Genomic DNA, 20,737 nt, shown 5'->3' with positions numbered 1-20,737 from the left:
ATGCACACGATACAACATGTACAATGATCAGGCCCTTAGCAAAGACATAGTCAGGAGTCTAGTTAGGAAACGAGTGTGAGGCCATGTGACGCATTCATTTTCAGAAAGAGTGTGTACACATACGCAAATGTCTCTCACCACCCTATGTTTCCCCCAGATTCTTATCGTCTTCGGACTCTATAGCGCAGTGTATCTCTATAACTATTCACACTAGATCCAATCCAAATCCAACTCTTAGAGTCATTCTCAGAGTTATTTTCTTTCTCACTCATAAGATCGTGCTTAATAAAGCACTTCTAGACTAAGTCCATTCTAATCCATTTCACGCATACATTAATTGATGTAATTTCAACTGTAAATCTTGGATATCAACATCATTACCTTATAACATTTTACTCCAATATATTTTAGAAAATCACTCAACATCACTCCGCAAGTTCCATAATACTCCACATCAAGTACTCATTATACAATGCAAGTAAGCACATATTAGCCATTTGGCCCAGACAATCAGTCAGTCTAAACAATTAAACATACATCTTTTCATTCATACTTGATACAACAGATATCTGATAACCACGTCGCAATGGTATCAAACAAGCTAGATTTTTTCAAAAATTTGTGCAATACAAGAAGCAAACCTAGGTCATCTCTCAAGGACATAAAATGCATTTTATTTTTAGTTCCATCATGCAATTTCAAATTAGATTGGGGGAGGATTTGTTTTGAATTTAAACGACAAAATAACAAAAAGGAAAATTAAGGATTATGAAATTCAACCAATTCAAGATCTCAATCCCTACAATGCAATTCTCGTCGTTCACACAAATATAATCCCAACGAATTTCCAATCACACTAATTCAATGCGCATCAACAACCCTAAAATCTAAATCTAGATTATGAATTCCATCAAAACAAGAACCGCAATCGCAAACCCAATGCTTTAACAAAATTTAGAACAATTGATTGATTAAATTAGGTGAATCCAATTAATTCAAATCTGAAATTAACCTATTCTTTCTATTTAGGATGCAACGAAAATTCCATATTATGAAAAATATAATTAACCTAATTAGAAAAGAGGAAGGAAAGGAGGAATTCGATAAAACCTATTTTGAAACTCGAATGCAATGTAGTTTTTGAAACCTTGAACCGGTTGATGAATTAGCCTTGCTTCATAATCATGTTGCTCGACCAATTAGAGAAGGGGATGAAGTTTCCGAAAATAAAAGAGAGGGAGACGAGAGGAATCCTTACTTTAAAATTCTGAAAATTAAGGCAAAAAAAAAAGAGGGAAGAAGATCCCCACGCGAAATCATAAACCCTATTTAAAGACAAAATAATTAGGCTTAATTAAGGCCCAGCTTCCTAACGAGGTTCCTAAAACCCTAATTAAGTAATGTCAATAATAAAACCAAATTCTGAAAAATTCATTGCAGGACCGCAACATTGTGACGCAGTTTTGGGCCTGAATATGTTCGAACTGGGCTTTTCTCGCAACAGAGATTTAAATTTAAATCCTAAATGACGTACCAACACAAATCTAAACTAACACATCAAAATAATATACTAAAAAGACTCAATTAAATCAAAAACATAGAGAGAAAGATGTATTAAAATATGACTATCAATATCTCAATCATCTATTTTCATTCCATATTCACGTAACAGTGCTCTATGGGCATAAATAAATATTGTACTACAACGACAAAATAGAACTCTCCTTACCTTGAAGATGAGTTTATAGAGAGTTGCGGAAAAGGATCAAAGTTCATGGATAGAATTTCTCTTGAGTATCAAGAGATATCCATAAGTACAAAAACATGAAAAATGACTAGAGAAACTCAAGTTTAATCTGAAGAAACTTACTTAGAGTCGCTTAACTTCAATGTCCAAGTTTGACTTTGAAGAGAAAACAGAGTTTCTAAGGCTTTAATCTAGATAAAAGGAGGAGAAAGTTCAGAGAAAGTTTGAGAGAAGGACGTAAGTTTGAAATAGAATAAATTTCTCATATGATAAATCTCTTAAATACCCCTCAGCCCCGCGCGTTCTCGCTTGAGCGAAGGACAACTCGCTTGAGAAACGATATCTCGCTTAAGCGACAGGCATCTTGCTTGAGCGAGATATGCAGATAGTGGTCTCGCCCCTTCTTTTCTGACATGCTCGCTTGAGCGAGATCCATCTTGCCTGAGCGAGATCCATCTCGCCTGAGCGAGATAGTGTCCAGAGAGCATGATATTTCTCTTATGGGTCCTTGCCTGAGTGACCCATCTTGCTTGGCAAAAACCTAGCTCGTTTGAGCGAGATTACATCTCATCTAAGCAAGGTTACAATTGGGCAACATTTATCCTATCTTGCCTGAGAGAGAATAATCTCGCTTGAATGAGATAGCCCTGCAGCAAGGTATTCTTGCACGCTCAATTTCGCCTGAGCGAGATTTACGACGCTTGAGCGAGATCTCCTGCACCAAAACTCCTCTAAAAATCCTCCAAACTTACATCTAATTGCATTCTAATACTACTTAATATTAGATAAAACATAAATTACCAAAAAGTGAAAAGAAGATGTTACATTAGACAAGAACATCAGTTAACTATAAAAAACAAGTAAATCATTCCATACTTAAAAATAAAAGTATTATATCATTTTTATATAAAAAAATTGAACAATAACAAATATATGATCATTATTATCACATTATTAATTACAATTGATTTTGTTATTATTAAAAGTATTTGTTGTTACATTCCAAAATTGTCACTTATGTAGTAGTAATATTATTAAAAAAACCCAATTCATGGCAAGATGAAAATAGTATAATTACCATAATTTATGTACTCCAAATAAATAGTATTGATGAGCTCTAAAGTTGTCTATTTTCTATTATTTTAAACTAGATTTGTTTGATCTTATCCTTTAAAAGAAATGACCTAAAATCTTTGTATATATACATTATATCATTCTTTATTCAATACACAGTTAAAAAATATTCCTTCATTTATTGCCTTCTTAGCCTCTTTGTTTTAATTTTATCCTTTAAAAGAAATGACCTAAACTTTGTTGATACCTATGTCAGACGCCGCATCAACATCAGCAGATTCTGAGGCATTATTAGCCCATCATTCCAATAAACTGAAAAAGCAATTCTCTCCCTGATCTTTCTTAAAATCCCTCTAGTCCTAATTGCATTCGCCCTAATGAGTCCTACCTCTGTCCTATTTACCCTCCTCTCATAGGCAAAATCTATCAATCTTGGTCTAATATCTTTTAGAATGACACTTATCTCCAAAAACAAGATGGGATTCCTTATCGGTTCTATCCCAATCCTTGTCGTCAATGACCTATTTTTTTATTTGTGGGAACACTATAATACTCTAATCATGTCATAGCTTTTAAACTTTGTCTCCTTTTATAGCTCAGTATTATTTACTTTAATCGCGCCATAGACGTATGAACTGATTTACAAGAACATTTTTCTCAAAGCGACCTCCTGAGAATTACAGAACTTCAGGAAGAACTTTACAACCTCAAACAAGGCACATAACTAATCAATGGGTCTTAAATCTGCCAAAACATATCATCAGCATAACTTCATCCTTTGTTTCCTCAAAGGTCTAGATGAATACTTTTCAGTTATTCATTCTTAGATATTGCTTATAGACCCTTTTTCTTTGGTGAACCTAGTCTTCTCTATGGTCATCTAAAGGAACGACAGCAACATGACACCATCCTTAAATCAAATGAACAGAATAGCTTTGCCAATGCTATTGATACTCGTCCGTTGTATTTTGACAAGCCTCATGATGCTTCTTCATCTCAATCATCAAAGGCTTGTCGATCAAGAAATGCTCCTACTGTGGTCGTATTGGTCATATTGTCGAAGTGTGCAATGTCAAACATAGTTATCATCCAGGCCATCCTTGTTTTCTTAGAAGTTTGCGCTACCATGATTGGACTATTGGTTTTACCTTCACCGCCAGCAACATTACAGTTGAACTAAGAGATGACACCGAAAAAGGTTCTGCATCTGGGCCAGGTTTTAATATCTCCCAAAGTCCAATATCAATAACTTATGGCAATACTTTAGCAACCCTCTCTTAGCTCCATTCATGCCAATTTGTCTCATACTTCTTACACCAGTCCAACAATTCTTCCTAAACTCAATTGTGGTAGTGATAAATCCACATTTTACTATATTTTTAGCCTATTTTTTGTTAGTAAATAAAGAGTTAAATAGTAAATAAACTTGAAAATATCATAAAAATTGCATTAATATTCATAATTGTGTAAATAGTTTTGATTTTTAGATTTTTAGTCCAATTCTGAACAATTTGACTTAAAATGACTTAATCCTTGTGCAGAAGCTTGAGCTGAGAATTTGAATTGAAGATTGAAGTGAAGAAAGTAGAGGAATTGAGCTTAAAAGATGAAGAATCAAGTGTTATGTGTAGGGTGTAATCACTTTGAGTACATAGAGTGAACACTTTGAAGAAGAAAATTCATAAATATCAAGAGAGTAGCTACGCAGTGAGCGCGTAGTCACTTTAAGTGTTCAGAGTAGCTACGCCTAAGGTCAATTCAGAATTGCACAGTGTGCGTAGCTACTTCAAGTGTTTAGAGTAGCTACGCAATTGAGCGCATAGCCACTTCAAGTGCTGAAAGTAGCTACGCAGTAAGCGCGTAGCCACTTCAAGTGCTGAGAGTAGCTATGCATGAGGATCTTCCCATGTAGAACACTTGTGTTAGACACTTTAACCACTTAAAATGTTTACGCAAAAGTAACAAAATTTTAAATACCACTTTTAATTGTCAACTTTGGACGATTTGAGTTCCTAATTCAGATTTAGAAACTTCTAGAATACCTTTGATGCTAGAATTCTCAGAGATTAATGTGTAGAAAGGAAAAAGGCAGGAAAAACATTATAAATAGAAGTTAAAGGTTCAAAAAATGGACTTTTGGTTCAATTTTGTTATTTTTCACTTTGTAACTATTTTAACTTCCAAGGAAAGTCAGAGAGAGAGAGATGGGGAACGACTTTCAAGCTTCTTTGCTAGAGGAATCAGTGTGAAGATAAGGTCTTGGAAGATGTTCTTCTGCTTCTTATCTTCTTCTTCTCTTACTTCTCCTTCTTCCATTGTAATGTTGTTCTAAACCTTTTTGGTTAGGGATCTATGGATCCAGATTTGATGTTGTGATGTAATTCTGGATTGAATCTTGAGATTTCAATTGAATTGAGTATATGTTTCTATTCTTAATGCTGTTGTGGACTAATCCTTCATTCAATTGAATTTAAAGGAATTCTCATCAATGGAAATAGAGTTTATTTCTCAGATCTGAATCATATGCGTAGGTTATTGAGATCTTAGGAATAAGTATCATGATCTAGTAATTCTATAATTTCTAGAACTTAATGTAGTATTTGATTAAATTTCACCTAAGGGATTAGGGAGGTTTAATTTGGTATTAAGATCAATGAGCCAAGGAATTGTCCTTTGGTTAAAGAAGTGAAATTGATTATCAATCAATTAAAATTCTCAAGAGTTCAAAACATGATTACATTGCAATTGAAAATCTGGTGAAGTGATTCCTAACTATTTTCCATATAACATTCTTAATACAAAATTCGTACTCTGTTGTTATAGCAAGTTTATTACCTTTTATTATTTTTATTTCTTACATTTACATGTTACAATCCTATCAAATGAATTGTTTTGCTCCACTAATTGTTAAATTGTGAAGTGGTAATTGAAATAAGATCCTTGTGGATGATACTTTGGGCTCATATTGAATTCCAAATTTTATTACTTGCTACAACTACCTAGTACACTTGCTAGTTAGTATTTCTCTCAAATTTTAAGTAACAGATAGCCCTTATGTTTTAAGCATTGTTTGTCACTTACACCGACATATTGCCTCTATGCTAAAATATTTTCAAACTTATTTTAAAATTATTCTTGTTTCTATTAATTTACCAAATGGTACTATTGTTACTACTCACTATTTAGGTTTGTTCAATTTTTTCCTCACTTTATCATTCATAATGTGCTATATATTCCTAATTTATGTTTTAACCTTCTTTCCATTTCTAAGGTAATTTTCATTCTCTATTATACCCTTACCTTTTCTGGTTCTTTTTGTCAAATTCAAAAAGTGGGCTCTTTCAAGAAGATTAGTTTGGCTAAATTAAAGCATGCTCGTTATCATATCATAATCAGTGAAAGAGCATCATCTACCATCATCCTAGTCATCTTCTGCCTATGTCTTGACCATCACACCCATCACCAATTCCAACATTTGGCATTTTAGACTAGAACATCTAGACATTGTCTCAATATTTATATCAACAATTTCCTTTTATTTCCAAGCACATCCATGAAAATTGTGACATTTGACATTTAGCTAAGTAAAGAAAATTGCCTCATACTCTTAATCACAGTGGAGCTTCTAAAATTTTTTAATTAATTCATATGGACATTTAGGAAGCTTTTTCTAAAGCATTAGTACATGATCATAAATATTTTTTTGACTACTCTTGATGATTATAATAGATACACCTGTATTGTTCTATTAAAATTAAAAGCCGAAGTTCAAATTATTGTGCAAAATTCCATTGTTCTAGTTGAAAATCAATTTTAGCGAAAGTCAAGTGTCTCAGATTTGATAACAGTTTTAGATTTTTCTTAAATGGTATTTATCCTTCAAAAGGCATAATACATCAAACAAGTTGTGTTGACACACCTTAACAAAATGACAAAATTGAGATGAAATATCAACATATTCTTAATGTAGCAAGAGCTCTCCTATTTTAATCACAAATGCCCAATCATTTTTGGTCTTGTGCTATAAAGCATGTTGTTCACATAATTAACTAAATCTACACCACTGTCATTAATAATAAAACTCCTTTTGAATTAGTATACAATCATGTTTCTAGTCTTATCATGCTCAAAGTTTTTGGTTGTTTGTGTTACACTTCCACCAATTTTCACAGTAAAAAACTTGATGCCAAATCTAAACAGGGTGTGTTTTTAGGTTTTCAAAATGATACAAAAAATATGTCCTTCATGATTTAGTTACAAACAAAAATTTCATTTCTTGAAATGTTATCTTTCATGAAATGATTTTCCCTCTTTTGCAAAAAATCCTCTTCTCAACCTATTCAATTTTTGGTCCTTATATCGCAAACTCACTCCCCAACAAGCCCATTTCAATTTTAAGACTACTACCTCATTCACCATGGTACCAAACCAACCTTAACAACTACACAAGCCTAACTCTCATTTGGCCGAACATTCACCTATGTTGCTCCCCCTAAAGCAAATGAGCCCATTTTAGACAACAATACACCAACCAATTCTGATTCAGACAACAACACCTAAATTTCTCCATCTGCAGTCCTTCATCAAAACCTCCATTATTACGTTGCTCAAATTGCCCAAGCAATACGCTCTTGTACCTCACTTATTTTTGCTGCAACATTTGTCCCAAAAAATTATCTCAATCATCTTTAACATGCTTATATCCTTTCCACTCCATTCTTAACTATTCTCGTTTTTCACCATCTCATTGTCACTTTGCCTTGTGTTTATCATTTGAACTTAAGCCACCCAGTTATCACGAGGCAGTTCAGTCCCACTATTGGCATGAAGCCATGGTTGATGAGATAGGGGCATTGGAGTTGAACAACACTTGGCAAATTGTGGATATACCTCACACCGTTAAATCCATTGGATGTAAACAGGTTGACAAAATCGAAAGGCTATCTGATGGAAATGTGGAGTGTTATAAGCACAACTTGTGGCGAATGGTTTTTCTCTAATTGAAGGGATTGATTATTGTGAAACTTTTTCCCTTGTTGTGAAGATGGCCACAATTCGTGTTAATCTAGCCTTAGTTTCCATCAACACTGGATTTTACAATAACTTGATGTCAGTAATGCATTCTTACAGGAAGATCTCTCAAAAGATGCTTACATGGCCATCCTTCTTGGTGTCAATGGCATTCATCATCCCAGTATTGCAAACATAAAAAATATCTATATGGTTTGAAGCAAGCAAGCAAGAAATTGTATGAAAATTTTTCTATTTTACTTTTATCTTGTGGGTATTAGCAGACTCACAATGATCATAGCTTATTTACTATGGTTGACAAGCCTAGTTTTACTGCTTTAATCATATATGTTGATGATATTATTCTGACTGAAAATTCTTTTGAAGAGATGCATAGTGTCAAATGTATTCTCTATTCTAATTTTTTAATTAAAGATCTTAGTAGTCTGAAATATGTTTGGGATTAGAGGTTGCCTAATTAAACGTATGTATTTTGTTATATCAACGTATATATTGCCTTGACCTTCTTGAGGACTTGGGTATGCTAGGCTCAATGCTATCTTCCACACCTATAGACAATTCACTTTGTCTGTACCAAGATTCTAGTGAACAACTCACTAATTTTTTTTCCCTACATACGCATAGTCAGTCGACTCATATACCTCACTAGCACCTATCTTGATATTACCTTTGCTACCAACAAATAAGTCAATTTATGAATAATCTCACTCAAGCTCATTTTCAGGCTACTACCAAAGTTCTCTGCTATTTAAAGAGTTGTCTTAGCAAAGAGTTGTTCTCCAAGCAAGATTTTGATGTTCAAATACTTAGTTTTAGTGATGCTGATTGGGCCACTTGTGTTGACTCTTATAAATCTGTCACTGGTTACTATTTCTTCCTTGTCAATTCTCTAGTTTCTTGGAAGACAAAGAAGCAAAACACAATCTCTCATTCCTCCTCCAAAGTTAAGTATCGAGCCTTTGCCACTGCCACATGTGAGTTGCAATGATTCTATTTCTTACTTTAAGACTCGTGAATTTCCTGTTGTAAACAAGTTGTCTTATATTGTGAATAAAAGTGCTTTACACATAGCTCTCAATTCTTTTTTTATGAATACACAAAGCACTTGGATATTGATTGTCATCTTGTTCGAGATAAATCTTAAGCAGGATTAATGTGTTTGTTCCTTATCTCATCTTTAAATCAACTAGCTGATATTTTCACTAAAGTACTTTCACCATGGTTGTTTCATCTTAATTTATCCAAGCTGGAGCTGTTTGACATTTTCCTACCTCCAGCTTGTGGAGGGCTATTACTAAAAGAGTCCAATTCATCCTAAGATAATGACAATATACTTACCACTCAGATATGTACTCTAAATAGTATTGATAAACTGTAAAGCTATTTATTTTCTATTTTTCTTTAGTTAAATTTGTTTGATCTTATCCTCTGAAAGAAATAATCTAGAGTCTGTGTGTATATACATTATATCGTTCTTTACTCAATACATAGTAAAAAATATTCCTTCATTCGTTGCCTTCCCAGCCTCTGTCTTAATTTAATTTTAAGTAATTTAAGTTATAGTGACTAATAGTAAAAGTTTAAAAATACTATGACGATATTACTTTCAATAATTATCACGATAATTATTATTTTTTACAATTAATACCATTTTTTGTTATGATAATTTTTATATACTTTACTTTTAGGTTTTGTATATTATTGTTATTATTATTTAACATCTTTTTATTTAAAATATTTTTTTATAAATATATTAATAATAAAAAAATTATATAAAGTTTTTTTTAAAAATAAGAGTAATACTATACTCATCTTGCTGAAAACATATACTTGGTAGGATTAGACCTTTAGTTAGAAGTCTCCATGCAATGCTTCTTTTATCTTAACTTTCTCTTAAGACTTATCTTGTTCGTGGAACTAGTTGTTATGGCGTGTTGTGCGCTATTAATAGTCACATAAACATGAAGTATAACTTTTAGGCCAAAATGAGAGTATGTATATGTATTACTCATACACAATTATCTTTATTATGAATGAAATGATTTGAAAGTGTATTTATGTGCAAAAGTGAGATATGCGTGTTTTTTTATTTTTTATTTATTTCTCTCTGAATTGTGTTATTCAAAAATATGTCTCAGTCCTTCTTTTTTATGTGATTATGGTACTTTATGTATTATGTGAAATCAAAATTTTTACAAATTTAAAGGGTGCTCCTTTCTTATCTACTTTATAGGATTAAATTTGAGTTCAATGATAAAGGATTGTGGACTACCCATAATTTAGATTATAGGTGCACTTATGAGGGTTGGGTGACTGTGCACATATATAAGGTGAATTTTGGACAAGTACCCCAACATGTTAGCCTTATAGTTCTCCTTATCCTTGCCTCTCTCGTACCTACTATAAGCTATAGATGTAATATTCTTATCTCAAAATTCTATACAACGTATATTTTTTAGTTTATAATTTAAATGCAATACTCAATTTATGTATAAAGAGCTTCATTGAGAATGGTTAATGAAATTTTTGTTGCGATATAGTAATTTGTACACAATATTTCCAATTCGATTAATATAAATGGTATGACAAAAATTTTAAATGATATACTAAACATAATCATAATTCATAAGTCAAAAAGAAAGTACATATATTCCATCGATCGAGTCTAATAATTTACAAACCATTTATCAAAATATATGAAACTTAAAATAATATGTACATTACATAAACTAATAGAAGTCCTAGAGCAGTCTCAAATCATAAACCAACATCGAAGATCAGTCTTATTCATAAACCTCGTGCCACCTTTCTATCTCAGCCAGGTCCTTTAAGTCTATGTCATCATCTGAAGCTAGATAACCATCGCCCGAATTAGCTCTGACCTCTGTCCTAGTGATGTGCTCGAAGGTCCATCAGGTAGGTCTTCCGAGATGATCGTGATCATGATAGGTGAATAGGTACGTGAGGGCTGTTAGACTCCTAACAGTATCTCTATACATATATACACATAGGGTCTGGTGTATTCTACTTCTAGAAAAACCAAATGGGATACTATAAGAGTAATCCATCTCCATTATAAAAAAAATCCTAGGTTCATCTTCTACAAGTACAGCAAATTTAAAATAATTTACTCTCTAATATTCATTAAATACATAGTTTAACCTAAAATGTACAGAACTATCTACTAATCTAATTCTTCCCTGAGGCTCTGTCATCCTAATTCCCTGAAATTATTAATAAGGATGAGCATCTATTCTATCCCTTTGTAAACATTTAGTATAAAATCATAATTTTAACAAACATACAACACATTCAATTTCATGAATTCATATTCACAAACATATTCACATCACACATAACAATCAACATTTTATTATCCATTTTCCTTTCCCTTATTTCAACACGCACTCTCAGTGCATTGTGATCACAGATATCTATGCCTCCAACATTTCTTGAAGTCTTACTCAACTAGGTAAATAGTTGCCTGGTAGCCCATGCACAGGGATACAATATGTACAATGATCGGGCCCTTAGCAAAGGGATAGTCAGGAATTTAGTCAGAAAATGAGTGTGAGGCCATGTGACATGTTCGCTCTCAGAAAGAGTGTGTACACATATGCGAATGTCGCTCACCGCCCTATGTTTCGCCAAATTCTTATCGTCTCCGAACTCTATACCCCCATTGTATCTCTATAACTATTCACACTAGATTCTATATAATCTTACTCTTAAAGTCATTCTTAGAGTTATCTTTTCTTCCCACTCATAAGATCTTGCTTAGTAAAGCACTTCCAGACTAAATCCATTCCATGCATACATTGAAATTTCATTGGGCGACTTTTATCTTTATTCTGATCATCTTCACTTGATCGTTCTATCTCTATACCACATTAGGCGCATAGAAAATTGTCTTTCCAGCTTCATACCAACATAAAGGAGTTTGACACCACCTTCTATACGATGGTTCATACAGTGCCATGCCAATGCTTACCTGATAACTATTATTATATGTGAATTCTACGAAAGGTAGACATTCATCCCACGTTCCTTTTTGTTCCATGGCACAAGCTCGTAATAAGTCTTCTAGTGTTTGGATAGTACGTTCTGTCTGCCCGTCTGATTGAGGATGATATAATGAACTAAGTTTTAACTTAGTCCGCAAAGCTTCCTGCAGACTTTCCCAGAATTTGGATGTAAATCTCGGGTCTTGATCTAATACGATGCTTAGGGATATTCCATGCAATTTGACTATCTTATTAATATACAACTCTGCCAATTTCTCCAATTTATACTTCATATTGATTGGAATGAATCAGGAAGTCTTAGTCAAACGATCTACAATCACTCACACAGCATCGTGGTTTCTCTTTGTTCTTGGCAATCCAGATACAAAGTCCATGGAGATACTATTGATGAATCCACATTTTGTTGGATTTTTACTTGTCATTTTGATGTTTCTTAATAGAAAAAGTAAACTTAGAAAGTGCAAATAACATAAAAACATCATTTTGGTCAAATATCATAGGTTTCTTAATTTTTGGTTAATTTACATTGATTTACATAGATATAGTTTGTAATTTTGATCATTTGAATAATTGTGCAGGAATTTCTAGACTTTTTCCATGAATTTTTAGCATTTGAGAAAGTTGGAGATGAAAGTGATCACTTTGAATCCCATAGTGAACACTACAGCAAGCTAAATCCAGAAGGGCAGGCTAAAGTGATCACTATGAACTCATAGTAACAACTACAGAGACCTAGTTTGAAGAAGTGCTACGCGTGCTTACTATGGAACCATAGTGGATACTCTGGAGCAGCCAAAGTAATCACTCTATACCAAAGTGAACACTCCAGAGAGGCCAAAAGCACAAGACTTGCGCGTGCTTACTATGGAACCACAGTAGACACTCTAGAGCAGTCAAAGTAATCACTTTGACACCAAAGTGAACACTCCAGAGAGGCCAAAATCCCAAGACTTGCGTGTGGCTATTATGGGGTGAGAGTAACTACTATGGAGCATTGCGCGTTATCACTATGAAACATAGTAGTTACTATGGGCAAAAATTTCTGCACTATAAATAGAATTTGAGAAATTATAGTACAGAGCTTTTTCATAACTTTAGATTCTTTTGCCACTTTGGGAGCATTTTGCAGAGCTTAGGATCCTTGGGTGACAGCCAAGGTCAATCTTAGGGTTTGATTTGCAATTTCTCTTCATTTTTCTTTAATTCTTGCATTGATGATATTGAATTTCCTTTTTTTTTCATCTTGAATTTGTAAGACCCGTCCTTATGGGGGGCTAAACTTTCTTGTAATCCTTAGTGATTTCATGGATTTTTGAATTCCTGGGTATGTGATGAACGAGCTTTCTCATGTTTTGTTTAAAAGATTTGTTGCAAATCCTCATCAAAATTTAAACAAATTAATGTAGTACTAGAGTTACTCTAAATTGTCTCCCGTGAACATTGGCTATTAATCTTCATTAAACATGTTGAAGGCATTAATTGAACAAACAATTAAAATGGGGGGTTTCTGGTTTCAAATCAAAATAAAGAACAACGAGTAAACAAGTTTAATTAATTCAAACAATAGAAAACAACAATCCTTAGTTCATCTACAAAGATTCTATCCTCATTCCACTCAAGATTTAACATTCATCCTCTCTCCCATTAATTAGGTTAATTTAACAAGCGAAAATTAACCTTATTGTCCTAATGAAATTACGCAATTTGCTAGGCTCTAATCTCTCATCCCAAAGTTACGCAACCTTAGAATTAAACCTAGGATTAAGCAATCCCTAGTTTAGAATTTCCTTAAAATGAATTAGGGTTAATTAAGCAATATCCCTCTCATTCACCATTAATTCAATTCAAGAGACAAGGAAGAAGTAATTCATGAGAAGAAAGAAATTATATTATCATTAAAATCAAGGAACTCAAGAATCCGTGTGAACTTACTAAGGATTACACAAAATTTTGCCTTCCATGGAAATGGGGGTCAAAAACGCAGTTGGGAAATGCAGAAAACTCATTAACATTAATGTAAAAGCAAGAGAAAATGAGAAACCAAGCCTTAGGTTAGACCCTTGGTTGTCACCCAAGGTTGCCCTAAGCTCTGGAAAATGTCCTAAATTTAGTAAAGAAGATAAAAGGTTCAAAAAGTGTAAGAACTCTCTACCCTAATTTGGTAAAAATCTATTTATAAGCTGGCGCCCTCCAAAATAATTACTTTTATTCTTTCATAGTAAACACGTGCAGCATCAGTTGGGTTTTTCCTTTCTGGAGTGATTACTATGAAAGTTCATAGTAACCACGCGCAGCACTGGGACATTTTGAACTCTCTGGAGTTGTCACTATGAACTTTGATAGTAACTATGTGCAGCACCTTTAATTCTGCATGCTCTAGAGTGATTACTATGAACTTTCATAGTAACCACGCGTAGGTTTAGTGGATTCTGGGCTGCTGTAGTTGTCACTTTAAGCTTTGAAAGTGATCACTTTGGTCCCTTTGCTGGAAGTGGCTTGCTGTAGTTGTCACTATCAATCTTGAAAGTAGTTACTTTCACCTCAAATTCCTCAAAATTCAATAATTCTTCAAAATAAGCTTAGGGATTCTTGCCACATTATTCAAATGATCAAAACATGTAAAATAAACTATATAAATCAATGTAAATTAACCAAAAACTAAGAAACCTATATTATTTAGCCTAATTGGAATATTCATCTTATTTACACTATCTAAGTCTATTCTTTTCTATAAAAAGTAATAAATGATGTATAAATATTTAGTAAAATGTGGATTCATCTGTATGAATGTCAATATAATTTCCTTTCCTTCTTGAATTTACATTTCCCAACTCTTTGATTTGAAATAATGGTTGAATGAGGGAGACATTACTTAATTAACCCTAATTCATTTTAATGAAATTCTTAAATTGGTTTGCTTAATCCTAAGTTAATTTCTGAGGTTACGTAATCTTGGGAAAAAGAGTTGGAGCCTATGTAATTTACTTAAATTCGTATAGGGTTTGAAGGTTAATTCTTGCTTGTTGAGTTACCCTAATTCAGAGGAAGAGGAAAAGTATTGAATCTTGAGAGGAATAGGGATAGAATCATATGAACAAACTAAGGATTGCACATTTCATTGATTGCTTTCATAGTGAATGTTTACAATATGTTCAATGTATGTTACTAACCAAAGTCATTGGAGACAACCTAGGCTTGCATCCTAGACTACGTAAAAATTCTGCATATTTTGATGAGATTGGTGACAAATCTTTTTGTAAACGAATATCGTTCATCAAATTGGCGCCGTTGCCAGGGACTTTGGTGTTAATTTTGCATTGAACTTGTTAATCACTCTGTTTTAGTGTTCTGTTTTTAAATTTTTTGCATATTGCTCTGTTTTTGCTGCATAATTCTGCAGAATTTGTTAGCTTGTGCTATGTTTTCTTACAATTAGTTGTAATTTCTTTTCTGTTTTTATTGCTTAACTTCTTTGCTTTACTACACTTAGACATCATTTTTCTGCATAATTGTTATCTTAATTTTTCTGCATTTTTGCTATTTCATTTAGTTTACTTCTTTCCATTGTTCGTAGTTAGTTTCTAGTGCATGACCAGATCAAATCTTGGAGACCTGTATCCACTTGATCCAAAGATTGATAGGACATTTCATAGTAGTATTAGAATACATAGACATAATTTTGAACATTTTGAGGAACCTTCATCTCCTTCATCTATCTATTTATCACCTCATTCTTTAGAATCTGAAATTGAAAAAATGGTTGACAATGAAAGAACATTAAAGAAACTGGCTGCACCTAATGTAACTTATCAAACTTTATGCATATAGTATCCTGACATTGATGCTCCTTTTGTTCTTAAGACTGGACTGATACACTTGTTGCCTAGATTCCATGGCCTTGCAGGTGAAGATCCACACAAGCACCTTAAGGAATTTCACATTGTTTGTTTGACCATGAGGCCACAAGAAAAGAAGACCAATTCTCGTTTGAACAAAGGTATTTTCCCATGGTGCAGTGGAGATAATAAGTGACTCCACTAGCAAAAGCTTTATGGTGAATGGACAACGCTTGAAGCTATTCTTGCAAAACTCAGCCACCTTGGAAGAAGTTGAGGAGATTGACTTGCAATCACCATGCACCAACCTCCATCCTAACCCTTGGCCTGTATAGCTCACTTCATATGTCAAGCTGGTGTTGTTAAAGAAGCGCTGTGTGAGAGGTAACTCACAAGTTGATTAAGAATTTTTGTTGTTCTTTACATTCAATAAGCATTTTCATAATTGAGCTGTGATATGTATGATGAATTTGACATGATTTTCTTGCATATTTTCAAATTTTTACAGTGGACAATTGTAAATCCTGAGCTTAATTCATGCATAAATCAAGGGAAATTCAAGTGTCCAGAGACATGGTCACCCCTGCCTCACAACAATGACCCTTTGGGGAAGAAGTTTCAATTTCACCACCAGAGGTGACCACTTTCATTTCATAGTAGTCACTCTCAGCTAAGGTAAGTGATTCCACTCTTTAGTTTTCACTTTCACTCCATAATGATCACTTTCAAAGGCTTTTAGGCTAATTAGTTTGCACGTGATCACTTTCAGTTCATAGTAACCACGCGCAGAGGCACTGGGAATTAAACAGGTTCTCTATAGTTGTCACTTTGGTTTCATAGTAGACACTCCAGAGACCCCTTTGGGCACTCATGCTACATGTAGCTACTCGCATTTCATAGTAGCTATGCGCAACTCATTCATAAATTTTGATAAATAAAGTGCTCTCTGTAGTTGTCACTCCCATCCCATAGTAGCTACTATGGGAGCACTGCGCGTGTCCACTATGGTTTCAAAGTGACTACGCCCACTCCCCATATATAATGAAAGTTCCCACTTTCCCTCTCACTCTCTGTGAACTTCCAACCCTAATTCCTCCAATCTCTCTGCACTCAAACTACTCGTCTTCACCATTTCTTACTTACGCTCATCCATTTCTGTGATTCTGCACTAATCTCAAAGTCCATTTCAAGTAAATTCCTAACTTCACTCTTTTTGCGTTAGGGTTTGTGACTGTGCAAATTAGGGGTTTTGATTTGGGGCTTAATTCTCTGAAATTTTTGTATAACTTTTGTAGTTAAAGTATGGATTACATGTTTAAAAAAGATTGGGGGTGTTTAATTGGGACAATTTATGCACCTTCCCATTGCTCTAGGCATAGAGTGCTCACTATTGTTTTGGAATTTCAATTTGGGGCTTCGTCCATTGTCATTTCTAAATCCAAACACTAGTGGAAAAAATATTTTTAAAATCGGCTGTTTAATCGATTTTGAAACGACCGATTTTAAATAGTGAACTTTTTAAAATCGGTTGAACTTTTTAAAATCGGTTAACAACCGATTTTAAAACTAAACTTTTAAAATCGGATATGACACAACCGATTTTAAGAATCAAGTACTTTTAAAATCAGTTATGCAGAACCAATTTTAAAGAGTTCACTTTTAAAATCAGTTATGCAACAACCGATTTTGAAAATAAAGTTTTAAAATCGGTTATGGCATAACCAATTTTGAAAGTTCACTTTCAAAATCGGGTAAGGTATAACCGATTTTGAAAGTGGTGATTTTTTTTTAATAATTAGCTTGTTTTTCGAAAGAATCAATATAAAACCTGCAAATAAGAAAATCCAGACAATTTCAATGATGCACAATTTCCATAAATCACTTCATATAAATGACATCTCAATCATATTTATACTCCAAAGGAAAAGTAGTTTTAACTATGTCCAAAACTATAAACATAAGTCCTAACTAATCAATGTGTCAAGAAAAAATGTAGCCCCATTGGTCCCTAAGGGTATTCAAGACTTCTTGTGGCAATGATGATCGATCAATAAATATCTGTAAAGAAAAATTAATAGAATTAGAAGTAATTCATAAAACATAATAAAATAAAAATATTTAAAATAAGAATTTTGAAAATTATAAAACTCACTTCAATCCAACCAGATACTATGTCTAAATCAACAATAGTATGCATTGTCTTTATTACATAATATCTGCACTCAAAGTTTTCTTTTTGCTTATGAGACTACAAAAAAATATATAAAAATCAATTTCAATAGTAAGGATAATAAAAATAAAATACATTAGATTAAATATCATTCATGGAATTAAAATAACCTACTTTAAGAGATATCCAAAGCATTTTTTTCTTCAATTTTGAGCCCTTGAGTATGTAATATCCTTCCATTGCTCTGATAATAAAATGACATTATTATTATGGTTTAAAATCAAATGTAATGATAATCAACAAAAGAAAGTAGTTGTTTTTAAAATACTTACTTATCTAATTATTGTTTGAACTCTGCAGGCAGAGGTTTATGCAATGAACAAATGCATACAGCTTTATTTTCCATAGGGCAAATAACCATTAGTTGCCAATGAGCACTACATTGAGAAACATATGTTGAGATAGAATACACTCTTAAAACTTTTTGTAATCAATTAATGGTAAAGATAACTTACTCAAAAAAGTAAGGGGCTAGGTAAACTTTTTTATTTGAGTCAGCCATCCAATTCTGGATGTAAGCTTGCGATTCTTCTGCCTTGTTCTCACTTTTTTGGATTGACTCGGGTTCCAAAAATCCATAAATGTGGTCATTTTTCTTATTGACACTTAATTTATGAATATATCTACAAGGTTAGAAACAAAGTTAGAATAAATTAACAAAACAAAAATGGAATTCATTAAAATACTTACAATAACCACAACTGTAAAATTGATATGTTCAGCATACAATGCCCATTAATAATCTCTGATGTGTCACTTTGACTTATATATAGAGGTATATTATTAGATCTGCCAAACACCACATGTGGCCAAGGGACTTGTTTAGGTCGATCGTCATCTTCCATATCTGCGACTAATCTCCATAGCCTCTTTATCGGAGGTAGATTTCTTGAAGGGGTAACCACAACCTTCTCCTTATCCTTTGGTGGGGCAACAACATCCTATTCAACAACATACAATTTTGATATTATACTACATTAGAAGAAAATAACACTAAGTTAAAATTAAATATTACTTAAATAACATACCTCGGAAGATATCATCTTTACCAAACTCTGAGGCCACTAAAGGAAGGTGTTTAGGGCTTGTCCCATCATTTGAACCTCCTCTGTTGGCACAAGAACTCTTGCCTCTAGATGTCTAACATCCATTATTGAAACCCTAACCATATCATCTCCTATGGTCTGATGGTGCACAGTAGACCCAAACATATGAATCCTCACTATGCCAACAGGATCGGGTGATGCATCGACAAACAACTCACACCGATTAGAGGTATCAGGGTCAACAGCAGTAGTAGAGGGATCAGCACTTGCACATGACCCCTTTGTACTCACACGTGTAATAACTGGTTCAATCAATGGAGTATTGCGCTGAAATTGTTGGCTAAGTGACTATCTATGCTTTTGTAGTTGCCTTTGCATGTCCTCCTTCATCTGTTTATGAAACTCCTCTTTCACCTGCCTATGAATCTCCTCTTTCATCTGACTTACAACTTAAGAGACCTTCAGTTCCACCAATTGTTCAACTAAGCTAGATGACTGTGAAGATGATGGTTGTCCAAAGTAAGTCCGCAAACCATAACCTCCACCAACTGCCCAAACCTGACCTGCATGCTCAGGCTTCCCAATGGCAATAGTTACTATATCATGTTGCCCATGGGAAACAAAAGATCCCTCTTCAGCTTGCTACTTTAGTACATCATACAATATAAGATACCAAAAATTTAATAAACCCTTTGAAATATATGTTAATTAGCTTCATATGTACAGCAAAATTATACTTACTATCTTGCTAGCAATCTCTTTTGCTGCCTCAGTTGTAAACTTACCCGTTTTCTTAATACGTGCAAACTTCCATAATTCATGACGTGTGGGTGGAGAAGGAGGATCACTAACTACAGTCTCATCTTCACTAGCCTGACACTTCATAGTCTTCTCCTTCATCAACTTCTTCTTAAGCCATGGATAACCCCCACGTGACATCACACAAAAGGTGTCATTATTTGCCTGCGTTTGTTGTGCCTTCTTTCTTTTCTCCTACAAAGATATCATATTATAAGAGTAAGGGTAAAAATTAATATTCACAAATGGTAATGCATATAGTCATAACATACTGTAAACTCTTCAGTCATTCTAGACTCTACAAATGCATTCCATGTCTCATGATCAATAGTGGGTTTTTATCACCAGGAAATTCTCCTTTCTTTTCTCCAAAAATGTATTGGTTTGTCAAAGTAGTTTTATATGCCCTCCACCTTTCAGCCACAATAGAAAGGGTTTTCCTTCTCATCTTTTCTGTCTTTGGAATGTCCCAAGTTTCCTACAAAGATAACAATAAGTTAATACATGTTGATATCCTAATCTAGTTTAATAACAAAAATGTTAAGTATAAATAACATTTTACCATAACTTCTGCCTAAATATGATTTTTTACAGCCTCCTCTACATGATTTCAATTGGGAAATAAAATAGAAATCTTTGTTCTAGCATGAACCCCCATGGTACTCATAAACTGGGCAGTTGAATTCCCTGTAGGATGCCCAGTGATCTCATCTATGTCAACATGTAATCTCTCTTCATTAAGGCGTTTGGCTGTAACATGTTTCATTTTAGTGGGACCTCTAACTTTTTTCTTATTTGTAGATTGTGTACTACCTGAAGGAGAGGCTTGATGTTCATCCATAATTACTTGTTAACTGAAAAATAAATTACAATTCATTAGTATAAATTGAATTTAAATAATAACATATTGTACTTAAAAGACAACAAAAATTAGCATCATAAATAAAAAT

General features: G+C 33.5%; 1 protein-coding gene across 1 annotated transcript; it reads left to right on the top strand.

Annotated features, from left to right (window-relative positions):
* The first annotated feature begins 7,653 nt into the window (after window positions 1–7,653).
* LOC113849578 (uncharacterized mitochondrial protein AtMg00810-like) lies at window positions 7,654–8,840 on the top strand. The gene is made up of 3 exons (XM_027479579.1): window positions 7,654–7,809; window positions 7,952–8,044; window positions 8,577–8,840. Exons 1-3 carry the CDS (start codon window positions 7,654–7,656, stop codon window positions 8,838–8,840), a joined length of 513 nt encoding a protein of 170 aa, XP_027335380.1.
* The last annotated feature ends 11,897 nt before the right edge of the window (window positions 8,841–20,737 follow it).

This window comes from Abrus precatorius, unplaced genomic scaffold (assembly GCF_003935025.1).
Source record: "Abrus precatorius isolate BTA unplaced genomic scaffold, Abrus_2018 Scaffold9, whole genome shotgun sequence".
NCBI lineage: Eukaryota > Viridiplantae > Streptophyta > Magnoliopsida > Fabales > Fabaceae > Abrus > Abrus precatorius.
This window is presented reverse-complemented; position numbering and strand designations above follow the sequence as displayed.

Excerpts from the sequence above, each read along its gene's own strand:
- LOC113849578 (XM_027479579.1), top strand. The coding sequence starts at position 7,654 with ATGGTTGATGAGATAGGGGCATTGGAGTTGAACAACACTTGGCAAATT. Across the intron at positions 7,810-7,951 it reads AGCACAACTTGTGGCGAATG|GAAGATCTCTCAAAAGATGC; the intron begins GTTTTTCTCTAA and ends GCATTCTTACAG. Across the intron at positions 8,045-8,576 it reads ACATAAAAAATATCTATATG|GCTACTACCAAAGTTCTCTG; the intron begins GTTTGAAGCAAG and ends GCTCATTTTCAG.